The sequence below is a fragment of the Abramis brama genome (genome assembly GCF_963993115.1).
Source record: "Abramis brama genome assembly, chromosome: 1".
Classification (NCBI taxonomy): Eukaryota; Metazoa; Chordata; class Actinopteri; order Cypriniformes; family Leuciscidae; genus Abramis; species Abramis brama.
Window position 1 is genome coordinate 21,026,867 of NC_139963.1, and position 14,415 is coordinate 21,041,281.

At 37.6% G+C, this 14,415-nt stretch overlaps 2 protein-coding genes across 3 annotated transcripts; both read left to right on the forward strand.

Annotated features, from left to right (window-relative positions):
• The first annotated feature begins 132 nt into the window (after window positions 1-132).
• chadla (chondroadherin-like a) lies at window positions 133-9,369 on the forward strand. The gene is made up of 11 exons (XM_084122894.1): window positions 133-184; window positions 549-1,369; window positions 3,479-3,663; window positions 4,542-4,736; window positions 4,850-5,005; window positions 5,529-5,674; window positions 5,797-6,035; window positions 7,142-7,419; window positions 7,577-8,269; window positions 8,429-8,595; window positions 8,762-9,369. Exons 3-11 carry the CDS (start codon window positions 3,508-3,510, stop codon window positions 9,108-9,110), a joined length of 2,379 nt encoding a protein of 792 aa, XP_083979020.1. The 5' UTR covers window positions 133-184; window positions 549-1,369; window positions 3,479-3,507; the 3' UTR covers window positions 9,111-9,369.
• A 2,258-nt stretch (window positions 9,370-11,627) lies between these two features.
• Window positions 11,628-13,838, forward strand: rbx1 (ring-box 1, E3 ubiquitin protein ligase; the record flags this gene model as incomplete). 2 transcript variants are annotated; one of them, XM_084123608.1, is made up of 5 exons in its annotated part: window positions 11,628-11,754; window positions 12,706-12,784; window positions 12,935-13,005; window positions 13,110-13,195; window positions 13,635-13,838. In XM_084123608.1, the coding sequence occupies exons 1-5, from the start codon at window positions 11,677-11,679 to the stop codon at window positions 13,645-13,647; spliced, it is 327 nt and encodes a 108-aa protein (XP_083979734.1). In that variant the 5' UTR covers window positions 11,628-11,676. The 2 variants fall into 2 exon arrangements, with proteins under 2 accessions (XP_083979734.1, XP_083979735.1); XM_084123609.1 differs by lacking the exon at window positions 13,635-13,838 and having other exon boundaries at window positions 13,110-13,199.
• Between the last annotated feature and the right edge of the window lie 577 nt (window positions 13,839-14,415).

A 14,415-nucleotide genomic window follows, 5' to 3' on the forward strand; every position in this document is an offset into this window, starting at 1 on the left:
TTTCGGAGAGGTTCGTGCAAGTTCGGGGGTTTCCGTTCTCCTTAAGCCTGATTGGCTAGCAGCATTCATGTAACACTACTATTGGGTAAAAGAACAAATCAATCAAGTTCAATTTCACACTCCCGCGACCGCTTCCTCGACTGACTGCCTGCTGAAATGTGGTGTAACTCGTTTACAATGACAGGTCGTGTGTTTATGTTTTTGTAGGCTAGCCTATATTTTAAATGTGCCTAGTTCGAAAGCATATGCTTCCAAATGAGCAACCATGACAAATTTAAATCTTTTCATTTCAGACAAACATTTCATCTTTGTTTCTAATCCAAGTAGGATCATGTAAATAATGACAAAAATATCCTTCCTCTTTTTCGTTTAACGGAAATTGCAATAGCCTAACCAAAGGAGGAAGTGGAGTAGCCTAACCAACAAAACCTAAACCCAGATAGAAAAAAAAAATCCTCTTATTAATTGTACAATAGCCTATAGGCCTATTGACGCAACATTAGCCTACAAACAAACTCTTTTTCTTTCTTTTCTTTTTTCTTTTAAAGACTTGACGTGGACCCTGCTGGTAGATGACAGAACTAGGCCTGTACACCATTTTATGGGCAACAGCAACTTCTTCAGTCATTCAAAAGTAGCCATGTTGGCTACCCATTTTGATGGAATTATACTTGTACATTTTTTTTCCTCTTTTACTTCCTTTTTTATAGAGAGTTTTTTAAAAGTGATGGGTGAAGAATATATGAATGCCGTAAAAACAGTTGGTCAATAATTTTACTGTAAAAATTATATTTTCGAGTAGGCTAGGGCTAGGCATTGTTTTGGAATTTGCGGTCAAATAAAATAATTATGAAAACATGAAAAATGGTGCATAATAAGTAGGCTATGCTATGCTTATATTATTTAGCCTCATTCACTAGCCTACATTTTGACAACGCGATGTCCGCCCCGGTCTGACGACGTTTTGCGTTGGGTGGGGGGCCAACTTCACGCAGGTCAATCTGACGTCTGCGCTCCTCCGACGCGCCTCCTCTTCTCTCCTCTCTCGCGCTCATCCCATGGGAACTCAGAACTCAGCGCGCGGTATCTATCTATCTATCTATCTATCTATCTATCTATCTATCTATCTATCTATCTATCTATCTATCTATCTATCTATCACTATGCACAGATGCAGGTTTTGCGTCATGTTTAGTTGTAAGTTCAAAAACCTGTAATGGAAATATTAAAAAATAAAATATTTCCTCATCACTGTCAAGTTTCAAGAACGGCTGAGTTTGAAGGTAAACAACTACTGATTCCATAACTATTACCATCTGGGATTGAATAGAACTCGAAAGGATTTAGGAAAGCAAGTGTTGTATCAGAGGTGAGTTTTTTTTTCCTATTTATCTTTAAATCTCTGAAATAATCATTTACAAATTAATATAAGTCCAATTAAAATGTTTTCCATCCTGATCAAGATAGGCTATAGGCTACCACAATTATGGGTTAAAGTTTTGCATTCAGGATGAATTGGCATATGTATAAGATTTAAAAAATGGAAATGAGTAAAACAGTTATTTGTCTTTCTCCATCTCCATTCATTCACTAAAGGTTGGAGCCACTGTGAAATGTGGTACCACTGTGTTAATTTGAACAGGGCAGAATGGGATCAGAGGTCAAAATACAAGAATTTATCGATGTTGTTTAAAAAATGTTTTGTGTGTTTTGGTTGAAATAAGAATAAAACCTGGAAAATATTTGAAAGGACTGTAACACTGTTTGTTCTCATATGTTTATTTCGTTGATCACTACCATTTAAATGTTTGGGGTCAGTATTTTCTTCTTAAAATAAATGAATACTTTTCAAAGATGCATTAAATTGTGGCAGTAAAGATTTTTTTAAATTGTTTAAAAAAATTATATTTCAAATAAATGCTGTTCTTTTGAAATTTCTATTCATCAAAGTGTCCTGAAAAAAGGATAACGGTTTCCCTAAAAAATATTAAGCATCACAACTTTTCAACATTGATAATAACAAGAAATGTTTCTTGAGCATCAAAGTATCAGATATCAAATATCGTTAGCCTCATAGCATAATTGCCTAAGTTTTTATTTTTATTTTAAATGACTTAGGCAATTATGCTATGAGGCTAACGATATTAGAATGATTTCTGAAGGATCATGTGACACTGAAGACTGGAGTAATGATGCTGAAAATCAGCTTTGATCACAGGAATAAATTATATTTATTACAATATATTCAAATAGAAATCAGTGATTTTTAAATTGAGAATTACAGTTCGACTAAAGAGACCAGTATGCTTAATGAAGACCAGGAGTCAAGACAAAGTTCTCCACTCTTCCAAAGGCCGCTGAAAATGAGTTAGAGGATCCAGCCTGAAACTTAAGAGGATGGTAAACATGGTATTCTGTTCTTTATGCAACTGAGGTCATTTAAAGACATTATCTTAGGCACACTTTGTCCTTTATATGTAAGAAACTTTGGTAAGAGTCACAGGTGAGTCATAAATTCTGGAAGGACTCTTCTCATCTGGATTGGCATGGTCATATGTGTCTAAAAAAGTCCTGCAAGCACAATTAGATAAAACAGGCAATATCTTTTCCCTTCAAAGCTGAGTTTTGTCAAGACTTCTCTGGAACATAACATTAAAACTCCATCCACACAGAGGATTGATACAAAAGTCTACACATGATTCACTGTCATATTTTAACATATACTAACCAATGGTGCTATAAATCCTAAAAAGAATTAGTGTGAATATTGTGTAATGCCTTGTTGACCTTCATGACCTTAGACACAGTCGACTTTATGTTTCTCATGCTGCTATCGGACAGCAGAATAAATTAATAAGAATAAAGTTAAAACTGACAATTCTCTTTCTACAAAATATGACTCTTGAATAATTTGGTTGTATGAGCAAATTAATTAATTACAAAACAAGTTTTTATAACTTTTTATAACTATAGCAGAGTAAACCCTGCATTCCTGACATGACCAGACCCTCAGTCACTTCTCAGATACCAAACATTGCCTGTAACAGAAATACCAGAATAGATTCACTGGTTTTAAGAAGACTATGATTTCCCATTAATTATATAATACAAGAAGAGGGGTTGTATTATCAGTATTTTTACACATATCAAATAAATGCAGCCTTGGTAAGCACTTCTTTCAAAAGCATGCATTAACCTATACTAACCCCAAACTTCTGAATGGTAGTGTAATTTTTCATTTTTATATAATGTATTACTTTGAGGAAATTTCATGTACACTACATATAAATGGACAGGCTATATATATATATATTTTTTTTTTTACATGTGAAAGAATAGACCTATATAGAAAATGTAAAAAAAAAAAATGTAAAAAAAAAAGGAAAAAATACTCTTTTTTTAACATGGTACCATCTTGTCAGTGTATTTGCTCTTTCCATTATGTTCCAATGCAAATAATAATAATTTTCCATTGCAGCCCTTCAGTTGGAGAAGGTCACTGCCAAGATGCTGACAGTAGCATGTCTGCTTCTGTTTCTAATGAGCTCTGTGCCTGTGGGACAGACTGCGAAGTGTCCAGCCGCCTGCGTCTGTGACAACGCAAAGCTCACAGTGACGTGCGTGGGGAAGAACCTCACACACGTTCCACCTACTATAAACGAGGTCAGTGTGACTTTCCACATGTAATTACTACAATAGTAATTTCTCGCCAGAAATGACATCACAAGTGGAAAACGTTGATCAAAAATGTACATTTACACACAAAACTGACGACCAGCCGCAACTTTCAGACGCCATCTTTATTTTTCTAGCTCAACTGTCACAGAAAGAACAGGATTGTGGGAAATCAAAGGCAGCGAAGGATACATCTATGCTGCCTTCAGAAAACAATCAGGAAACAGGAAGTGAAACTAACGTTGTATTCGGATGTGCCTTGATGCGTCACGACCTTGGAACGCGTCCTCCGAAGGCAGCGTTTATCAGTTTTTGGACGCAGCCATTGTCAGGCGTGGCTGTAATAATCGCAATTCAACAACAAAGTCTTTAATGACAAAACTAAACTTGGAAATACACAGGAAGAATTCTCAGAAAACACAACCACGTATAACGCAAATGAGACCTCTTTCTGACATTTTGATAAATACTTTGCTTGTTACATATACTGTATGTGCAACATTTCAGCCGTAAATAAATTATAAATGTTAGCTAGATTACGTTCATTACCTGTCTAGCTGACATATAATTAAATAATGGTTTGTATTGTAAAAGACATCTATCGCATGTGTGAGTTGGCTCACGTAATTTAAGTTTCGTGCTTCAGAACGTCAAAGGGAACATCGTGAGCATCGATGCTCCCTCGTTTTCACGGTGCATTGTGAGACTTTTTAGGGAGCGGATTTTGCCATTGAGACAGCCCTTAAAATGGCCGACTTCAGACACACCCTAAACATATCCGTGACACGTATAAGATCTGTTTGCAACTTTATTAGCATGGGGATCAACATCTTCATACGCAGCATTTGTCATTTTCTTTATCTCAGATCACATTGAAATTGGACCTGAAGAGGAATATTTTTAGGGAACTGGCTAAAAGTGCTTTCAAACACACCCCCTACCTGACCCACCTGAACCTGCAGGGATGCAGTATCCAGTCTGTACGAGAGGGGGCGTTCAGGGGACTTTCTCGTTTGGTGCAGCTTGACCTCACTAACAACAACATTGACATCCTCTACCAGGTTTGTGCCAGGTTCCTTCTTTGAGATTTTAGAACGATGAATGGCGCTATAATCTTTTTAAAACCTGACTATTTGTGTTGTTTTTGTCTCTGTTCTCTCTCCCCGTCCTGTAGGAATCATTTGATGGTTTATCATCATTGAAGCAGTTGTATTTAGACCGGAACCGCATCGAAGAGATCCACCCTGGGGCGTTTGCTGCGTTAAACTCTTTAAACCTGCTCTCCCTCACTCATAACCAGCTGGTCTACCTCCCCAACATGGCATTCCAGGTACACTAGTGTTCAAAAGTTTGGGGCCAGTAAGATTCACACACACACAAAAAAAAGATTATTTTGATTGTTCAGAATCCTGAAATCCTGAAAAAAATGTATCACAGTTTCCCACAAAATATTAAACAGCAATATGTCAACATTGATGATAATAATAATAAATGTTTCTTCAAATCATCATATTATTTCTGAAGGATCTTGTGACACTGAAGACTGGAGTAATGATGCTGACAATTCAGCTTTGCCTCCCTGGAATAAATAACATTTTAAAATGAAAGTCATAGGAAATTGAAATAATATTTCACAATATTACTTAGTTTTTACTGTATTTTTGATCAAATAAATGTTGCCTGGTTGAGCACAAGAGACTTCTTTCAAAAGCATTAAAAAATCTTACCAATCAGTCCAATCTGAATTTATACTGGTTTTGATGGTTGGTTTGAAAGGTTAATGTTATTTCCTTCTGTAGACCATTTTCAGTCATTTTCTTCTTGAATAATTCCCAAATATCTGTGTCTTCCAGGGGATGTTAAATATCCAGTTGTTGCGTTTGAGTTATAACTCCCTAAATAATCTTGCGACAGAAGCCTTTGCTGGTCTTCTTGCACTTACGCATTTAAACCTGGACCATAATGAACTCCAGTACTTTCCTACCAAAACCATGACCAGGTAACACCCTCAACCACTGAATTTTATTTTATTTTGCCACAGAAATTGGCTAACAATATTAAATACTGTTGATGATGTTGGACATGCTCTGGTATACTCACTGTTCTCTCTTTTTGTTTCAGATTAGTGGAGTTGACTCATCTAGATCTGAGTTTTAACCCCATGACATATCTGGTGGAGGAGAGCGTGTCAATGCCAAAACTCACACATCTGTCTTTGAACCACATGGCCCTGCAGGACCTGTCTGAGTCGGCTCTGTCTCTGTCTCCCTTTATATCTCACGTGGACCTGAGCTACAACCAGCTTCCTTACATACAGGCCCTCACAGGGCCCTCGCGGCTCACCAGCCTTAACCTCACCGGTAACCATGAATACAGCTTTGCCAGTGTTCTCTCAGTATTTACTTTGTTACCACACTAACCTTTCAGTCAATATAATTTTTTACTCAACAAACATTTTTATTATCTTGTATTCTTATATAGACTATCTATCCATCCATCCATCTATAAATGTAAACACCTAAAAAATATGAATATGTAATTGAATTATATGCACTTTTATAATATTATAAATGTAATTTAATGACAATAATAATAATAAAAATAATATATTAAAAGTAATAATATTAATAATAATAACTGAATCATTGTTCATATTATTCCTAAATGATTTCCTTAAACTTCAGGTGAGCAGTGGTTCTTTAGAAATGCCACTGAACTAAATATAATAATAGTAATAATTATTATTATTAATTATTTAATTTAGTGGCATTTCTGAAGAACCACTGCTAAACCTTTTACTACTCAAACTTTAGGAAACCGATGGAACTTTTTTAAAAAGTATTTTTTTTTTATTCAAGTTATATTTGGCAATGTTCACATTAATATAGAGCCCCTAGAATATAGCTGGCCTTCTGCATACATAGGTATCTGAGGGTAAAAATAAGAATAGCCTGATAAAACATCTGCTCTAACCTTTTAATATTCATATCCAAATGGGCTCAACTGGTGTTTTTTTATTGTTTTTTTAAGTCTCAAACACCACTGCTTTAGCTCTGGGGGTCCAATATACTCATCTTTGATGACTATTCTGACTGTTTATTATAAATATTCCAAAACATTATTGTCCGGACCTCTGCTGGGAAGGAAATATAGTTGGAACTTTAGTTGAATTATTTATCATAGATGTATTATTTATTATTATTATTATTATTACAATTTTAATATTATATATTACAATATATTATATATTATTATTTATCTTTCAATTACATGGTTGTAATTCTGAAGAGCATGTGATTTATTAATTTAAAATATCTTATAATTCATAGATTTCAAAATCAGACTGCAAAGTGATCTCTCTCTCTCTCTCTCTCTCTCTCTCTCTCTCTCTCTCTCTCTCTCTCTCTCTCTCTCTCTCTCTCTCTCTCTCTCTCTCTCTCTCTCTCTCTCAATCACTGTCCCTCAGGGAACCCCATCAGATGTACATGTTTACTGCAAGGGCTGAAGACATGGGCGCTGAGCTCAGGAATCAAGCTCTACGGGGCCTGTGCTTGGCCGCCACACCTCTCAGATGAACTTCTAGAAAATGTTCAAGAACAAGACCTCCGCTGCAGACCACAGGACGAGCTGATGCTGGATGTGACTGAAAAAGAAGGAAATGAAGAAGATGGAGTGCGAGAGAAGACCGTGCCAACAGCCAAGCCAAAGAAAAAGAGCAAATGCCCAATGAATTGCCAGTGTGAGGTGAGAAAGGGCTGGAGAAGGGTGGAGGGAATCTTAGTTATTTATTCGTAATTTACTAGATTTCTTATTCTGGTCCATTAGCGTAACAACAAACCTAATCTAATCTACATATCTCCGTCTCACCCCATTTTCTGCTCTCCTTACTCTCACTATCAAGGCTGCAGCTCAGCACGCTACATGTGAGCACCGTGGTCACACTAAAGTGCCCACTGGTTTCGCTGGGAACACTCTTCTGCTTGACATGCGTGGCAACCATTTTCATTATCTACCTAGCAAGAGTTTCCCCCGCATCCCCAAGGTGGTGTCCCTTCATCTGGACGGCTGTAAGATCCATGAGATTGAGGGTGGAGCTTTCCAGGGCATGAAGGGGTTAATGTATCTCTACCTGTCCGACAACCAACTGTCCTCCCTGGATGCAAAAGCCTTTGAAGGTGCGCATGAGATCATGTACCTTCACCTAGAAGGCAATAAGCTCACTCAGTTTCCTTCTTCAGCTGCACTAGCTCACATTCCCAAACTCCTGGAGCTGCATCTGGAGAGAAACCTCATAGCTAAACTAGAGCCTTCGGGGCTCCTTTCCACAGTTCCTCAGCTGACAGGCCTCTACCTCAGCAATAACACCATCGCAACCATAGTGCCAAAAGCTCTGGATCCAGCACCCAAGCTGGACCTCCTTCATCTTGGAGCTAATGTGCTAACGGAAGTGCCGAGTGATGCGCTAGGCCACGCCCCTCTTTTAACTGAGATCCGCCTCTCAGGGAATCCGATTCGCTGGATTGGGCCAAAAGCATTCCGGGCGGTGGCTGAAAGTCTAAAGCACCTGTACATTGATAAAATGGGTATTCAAAAGGTAGAGGAGATGCTGTGCTGTTTTAAATGACAAACTACACAAGATTTTTTATTGCATGCATTATTGAATGATAAAGAATCAACAATTAATCCTTGCTTTTACTAATCTCTGTAATGGACAATGTTCTCTCTCTTTCTTCTTTTTGGTTTGTGGTTGTAGATGAGCGTGAGGTCTCTGGCAGGATTTGGTCCTGGTCTGCTGTCTTTGTCTCTGGAAGGGAATCAGTTAGAGGAGTTGCCTGACCTTTCACCTCTAACTGGCCTTCAAAACCTCACCCTCAACAAAAATCCGCTAATGTGTGACTGCAAATTGCTACCATTTTATAGGTGAGACGCACACTAATGAAAATTCATATCTATCTATCTATCTATCTATCTATCTATCTATCTATCTATCTATCTATCTATCTATCTATCTATCTATCTATCTATCTATCTATCTATCCTCCATCCATCCATCCATGTCTGTCTGTCTCAACTCTCTTTCTTTCAGGTGGTTGGAAAATGTGAGTCTGAAGGTTGAGGCTGTGTGCGGTTACCCCCTTGAGCTGCGAGGCCAGTCCGTGCTTGAGGCGGTCATCTTTAAGAACTGCTCTAAAGAAAATAATCATTCCTTCAATGAGACCTCCATCCCCACCACAGCCCCTAAACCCAACAAACCCAAACCCATGCAGATCAAAGCAAAGGCCAGACCCATTTCATCTGAACCTAATCCTAAACCAGAAAAGGCTCCTAAGAAAAAGGAGTCTAACGAACTCAAACCAGTGCGAGCCCTGAAAACAACCAGGCCAAACAAGAAAAAAAGAGGAAGGCAACCAAGGATTAAATTGTCAAGGAAATAAGCCATTGAGTTGTTTATTTAAACTAGCAGCAGTTAATTACTGTGTGGTAGTATTGCTGTTGATTTGGTTCAAAGTAAAGCTAATACAGATATAGTCACTTCTGTGTTTACATTCACTTATCATAAATTGTGCAATTTATTTTAGGGCAGAACAAAATTAATTTGTGTAATAATCCGTGAACCATTCCAGCAAAAGCTGTTTAGGCATAGGCCTATGTCTTTATTCATAAAATGACTTTTTATAATATTGAGTGTGTGCATATTTAAATAAATCAAATATTTAAAAAAAAACAACTTGTTTTGAATTCCCTTGCAATTCTATTTACAGTTTTTCTCCATTGGTTTGGCTCATTTCTTGAAACAGAAATGACATTCTCAAAACAACATGGACAAACCTCCAAACCACTTGGCAATTGTTCACAACAGAATTGAATTTCTCATTCATTGCAAATGTCTAAGTACATGTCTCAATGTCTCAGTACATCTTTGCAAATTATTAAGTACAGGTAGCCTACATTTAGCACAATTTCCAAGTGAATAGATCTTGTTGATCTAAACTGATTGCTGATTCTCAGTCTAATGGTTGTTCGCTCCAAAACGTGTCAGCGTCATTTCATTGTATAAGTCATCACATGCACAATAAATGTTCAATTGTCAAAATTAGTCAATAACATAATACCATGAATACCATATATATATATATATATATATATACACATACATATTATATATACCATATAATATTATTGGCCACCGGGCCACGGTGGATGTCCCAGGTCAGCAAGGGGGCAATATAACGTATAACGTGGGCAATATAATGTGTGCTGCCATATCTGAGAATGGTGTGGCCACTCACATCCTCAGTCTTGGCCCATACAATACACAGAAGCTCCTCATCTTCTTGGACCGCCTTCATTTTGATTTGATCGCTGAAAATGAGAGAGGCTTCGTAGGGCCTCACCTACCACAATATGTCATTGTATGGGACAATGTGAATTTCCACCGTGGCCCGCTCATCAGGGCCTTGTTCACTACTCATCCAAGGATGGTCATGGTGTTCCTACCACCTTACTCTCCTTTCCTCAATCCTATTGAGGAGTATTTCTCCGCTTGGAGGTGGAGAGTGTATGAGCATCAGGTTCAAGATCAGAGGTCCATGCTCCATGTGTGGATATTACAGGAGCTCAGTGTAGGGGATGGTTGCGACATGCGCACCGTTTCTTCCCTCGTTGCATCGCAAGGGAGAATATACGCTATGATGTGGACGAGAATCTGTGGCCAGACAGACAGCAGCGTGTGGATGGCCAGGAGGGTGAGGACGGTGGCCAGGAGAGGGAGGGTGAGGACAGCGACCAGTAAAGAAATGTTAGTTGTGAAACTCCAGCTTCATTATGTAGGCTCTATATAATTTTCATTGTTTTTTGTTTGTGTGTTTATATTACAGTATATTATGCTGTATACATTTTCCTTTTACTCTGATGTATGGAAGTTACTTTATGTGTGTGAATGATAATGGTTACAATTTCCTTGGCAGTATGAGTGCAATGTTTGATGTCAAACCTTGGAGGCTACTCTTACCCTAAAATCCTATTTCTTTTTTTCAGTTTAATACACAATTGTATTCTGTTAGCTAGACAAAAAAACAGTACAGTAACCATTGTCAATGAAGGACTGGGCTAAGACTGAAAGGTGGACATGAGGGATATTTCAGTCTGCCATAGTGACAAAACATCTAAACATTTTGACTTGCAGTGCTTACACAATGCCAAAGGGACAAAGCATTTTGGGGGCACTGACTGTTTAGATGAGAAGGAAATTTAGTTTTGACACATGAGTGAACTGTTTTGGGAGAGGTATGAGCTTTTGCAGGTGAACCATGGTGTTGTGCCGAACCATCCACGTTATTTTGGCAAAAAGCACCAAGAGTGTTGAGAACGTCCGGTCTGTTTCAAGAAATGAGCCAAAGCAATTGAGAAGGATCTTTGCCATTTTCGTGGCACTGACTCTTTATATGGGAAAGGAATTTAGTTTTGAAGCATGAGTGAACAGTTTTGGGAGAGATATAAGCTTTTGCAAGTAAGCTATAGTGTTGTGCTGAACTGTAAGACTGTTTTGCCAAATGATCTTAGAGTTTTGAGAATGTAATTTCTGTTTCAAGAAATGAGCCAAACTAATGGAGAAAAACTGTAAATGACATCTCATAAAACATAAAAGACAACAAAATGACGATTATATTAACGTTCCTTTAAATACAGAAATATTTCGCTAATGCTACCATCTGGTTCCATGGTGTAATGGTTAGCACTCTGGACTCTGAATCCAGCGATCCGAGTTCAAATCTCGGTGGAACCTAATGTTTTCCATTTACCAACATAACAATATAGTCTTCTCTACTTTACAGTAAATATGTTGAGAAAAGCCACTTTTGAATATATTAATATTGTTAAAATAAGCAGAGGTCTAAAAAGACACAGAATTGTTTTATGATTAAAACCTATCGCTGATTATTAAACTGAGGAACGAGGCGATCTCATTAAGTCTCGCGAGAGAGCAGAACATTAACAAACATGGCGGCTGCGATGGATGTGGACACCCCGAGTGGAGCTAACAGTGGAGCCAGTAAGAAGCGGTTTGAAGTGAAAAAGGTAACAGACTGAGAAGTAAATGTGAAGGGTTGATGTTAAGTATACATACAGTTATTTTTTTAGTCTTCTTAACTTTTCAATTCTTCCATAGCGGCGTGTTTATAATCCCCGGTTAGCATTAGCTGCTCTGCTCCTTTTTTTTTAAACATCATCTTCAACCAATGGCTGCTTTTAATGATTAACAAACAGCTTTTAATATGTCACGAGAATATGTAGAATCTGATATCAAGCAAACACATGTAACTTGGGCGTTCCTTATTCGAATTCTAGTAAATTCTGCTGCGTAATCCGACAGATTATTAAACCAGGCCACTAGAAATGAAACACAGATGGGAATCACGAGAATCAGATGGGAGCTGCCTACCGAGATAACTTTTTCGGGAAATGATGGGCGGGTTCCGAAAGTTTATCATAGGCTCATTCCGAACGTTCGATTTGATCATTTTGGACATCATGGGCGCAGATTCAGAAGATTCAGGCCTTCGTCTGATAATGACACTTTCTGAACTTGTGTCAGAGTAGTACTATGCGTTTTTTAAGTAACGTTACAATGAACATGGTAACCATCTAGTACCATGGTATAGGCCTATATGAAAGTATCATGAAATAAAAAATGATCACAAAATATATATATATTTTTAAATCTCACAATGCTGACTTTTTCCCCTCAGAATTGTGAGATACACTTGCAATTGTGAGGTGAAAAAGTTGAATTTACCTTTTATTATTCTGTGGTGGAAACAGGCTTCCATTAAACAACATATTTTTTTTTTAGAAATACATATATAGGTCTACCTGTAAACCCCTAAACAGAACTGTCACTGGCTCAGTGGGGCATAAGCAGATCATACGAAAACTTGCGAATCAAATTCGATTTAAAATTGACGAAATATTTACAAATTTCAACGTAATTGTGTTGAGATCTGATTGGTTGAACTGTTTCTCTTGCAGTGGAATGCCGTGGCTCTGTGGGCTTGGGACATTGTGGTGGACAACTGTGCCATTTGTAGAAATCACATTATGGACCTCTGTGAGTATCAACTCCTATTTGGTCCTTGTGATCTTTTAATCTGACGGCATTCTCTGTTTGTTTCTTGTTTAACACACTGTGAACTGCTTTTAAGTCAGTTGTCATGGTCATTTACGCCCAGTTCATTTTTAACACCTGTATTTCCTTCAGGTATAGAGTGTCAGGCCAATCAGGCATCAGCTACATCAGAGGAGTGTACAGTGGCCTGGGGAGTCTGCAATGTGAGTAACACACACACACACACACACACACACACACACACTCACACTGCTTGATCTCTAGATCTGTTCATTTTGGTTCTAACTGTGTGCTTTTGGTTCTGCAGCACGCGTTTCATTTCCACTGCATCTCTCGCTGGCTGAAGACCAGACAGGTGTGTCCTCTGGACAACAGAGAGTGGGAGTTTCAGAAGTAAGTGATTTTGTTTCTTTATTAAAAGTGGCAGACCGAGGAAGTGTATTCATAGAGAATCCAAGTTGCGATAGTCTTTTCTTCCCTATTGACGTATATCCAAATGAAACGGAGAAGAGATGAGCTGCAAGAGGGAGAGGAAGTTATTTTGATTAAAGGGCAATTCCACGCAAAACTGTCACATCCATAACGCCAACACAATGCCATTGTATTTAGTTGGCGTTATGGATGTGACAGTTTTGCGCGGAATTGCCCTAAAGGTTAAAAGGGCATATCAAAAAAAAATTTTTTCAACCATTTACTTATGTTTTCCTCCATTATTAGTATTTTCTAGAACTTTATCATTGGAAAGTTGCATTGGTGTTCCTGACATGTCTTTTGTTGTTTGTACATGTTCACACTTGTGTCATTGCTGATCTAATATTGCTCTGTTTTCCAGGTATGGCCATTAGCAGCGTCTGGACGACTCAATGTTTGAGCTTCAGATCCAGGATTTGCTTTTCTTCAATTGTATTTTTGTTTAGATGCCATAATTCTCTCTCTGTTAAAGTCCACATTGGGATTATTATGCTTGTTTTTTTTATTTCTGTGCTGTGTACAGCATTCAAAGCTGTAAATGATCAATAAAGTCCCTCTAAATACAGCTCTGTCAGTTTCAATTGCATCCTATTCTTAAAACACATTACTTTCTATGCTGCTATTTACATGATGGCTTAATCTAAGAGACTTTAAAAGCCCAGCTGCTTCATCTCTTGTTAAAATAATAACAATAAAAGAATAATGTGATTAGAATTCTCAGATTCTAAATATTAGCAGTTAAAAAATAATCTATAAGTGATGGAAGCAGATTCTAGATCAGTGGACAAGTGAAGAGACCCTGATGCAATTCTGTGAATATTATATACAGTACTACGTTATATTAGTATTACATTACATACTGATTTATAGTACTGGCTATTAAAGGCCTGTATACTATAAAGATAGTTCTAAAAATGATCAAAATTTAAAAGAATAACTGTCCACCACAACTATAATGATAACGGCACAGAGAAGCGATATTGCTGAAATCACTTTCAGAATGAGTTGTAATAGTTTAAGACTTGTTTGAACAATTGACATGTATCCTGAAGAAGGCTGTGTAGCCGAAAGGCGTAACTTAGACCTACACTTTTAACAGTTTTTAATGATTTAGCCCAGTTGATTAAAAGCTTTATACTTCA

What these genes read in the sequence shown, in the direction of transcription:
- chadla (XM_084122894.1), top strand. Translation starts at nt 3,508, where the DNA reads ATGCTGACAGTAGCATGTCTGCTTCTGTTTCTAATGAGCTCTGTGCCT. An exon ending in ACATTGACATCCTCTACCAG is followed by an intron (nt 4,737 to 4,849) that starts GTTTGTGCCAGG and finishes CCCGTCCTGTAG; the next exon opens with GAATCATTTGATGGTTTATC. An exon ending in CAATGAATTGCCAGTGTGAG is followed by an intron (nt 7,420 to 7,576) that starts GTGAGAAAGGGC and finishes CTCACTATCAAG; the next exon opens with GCTGCAGCTCAGCACGCTAC.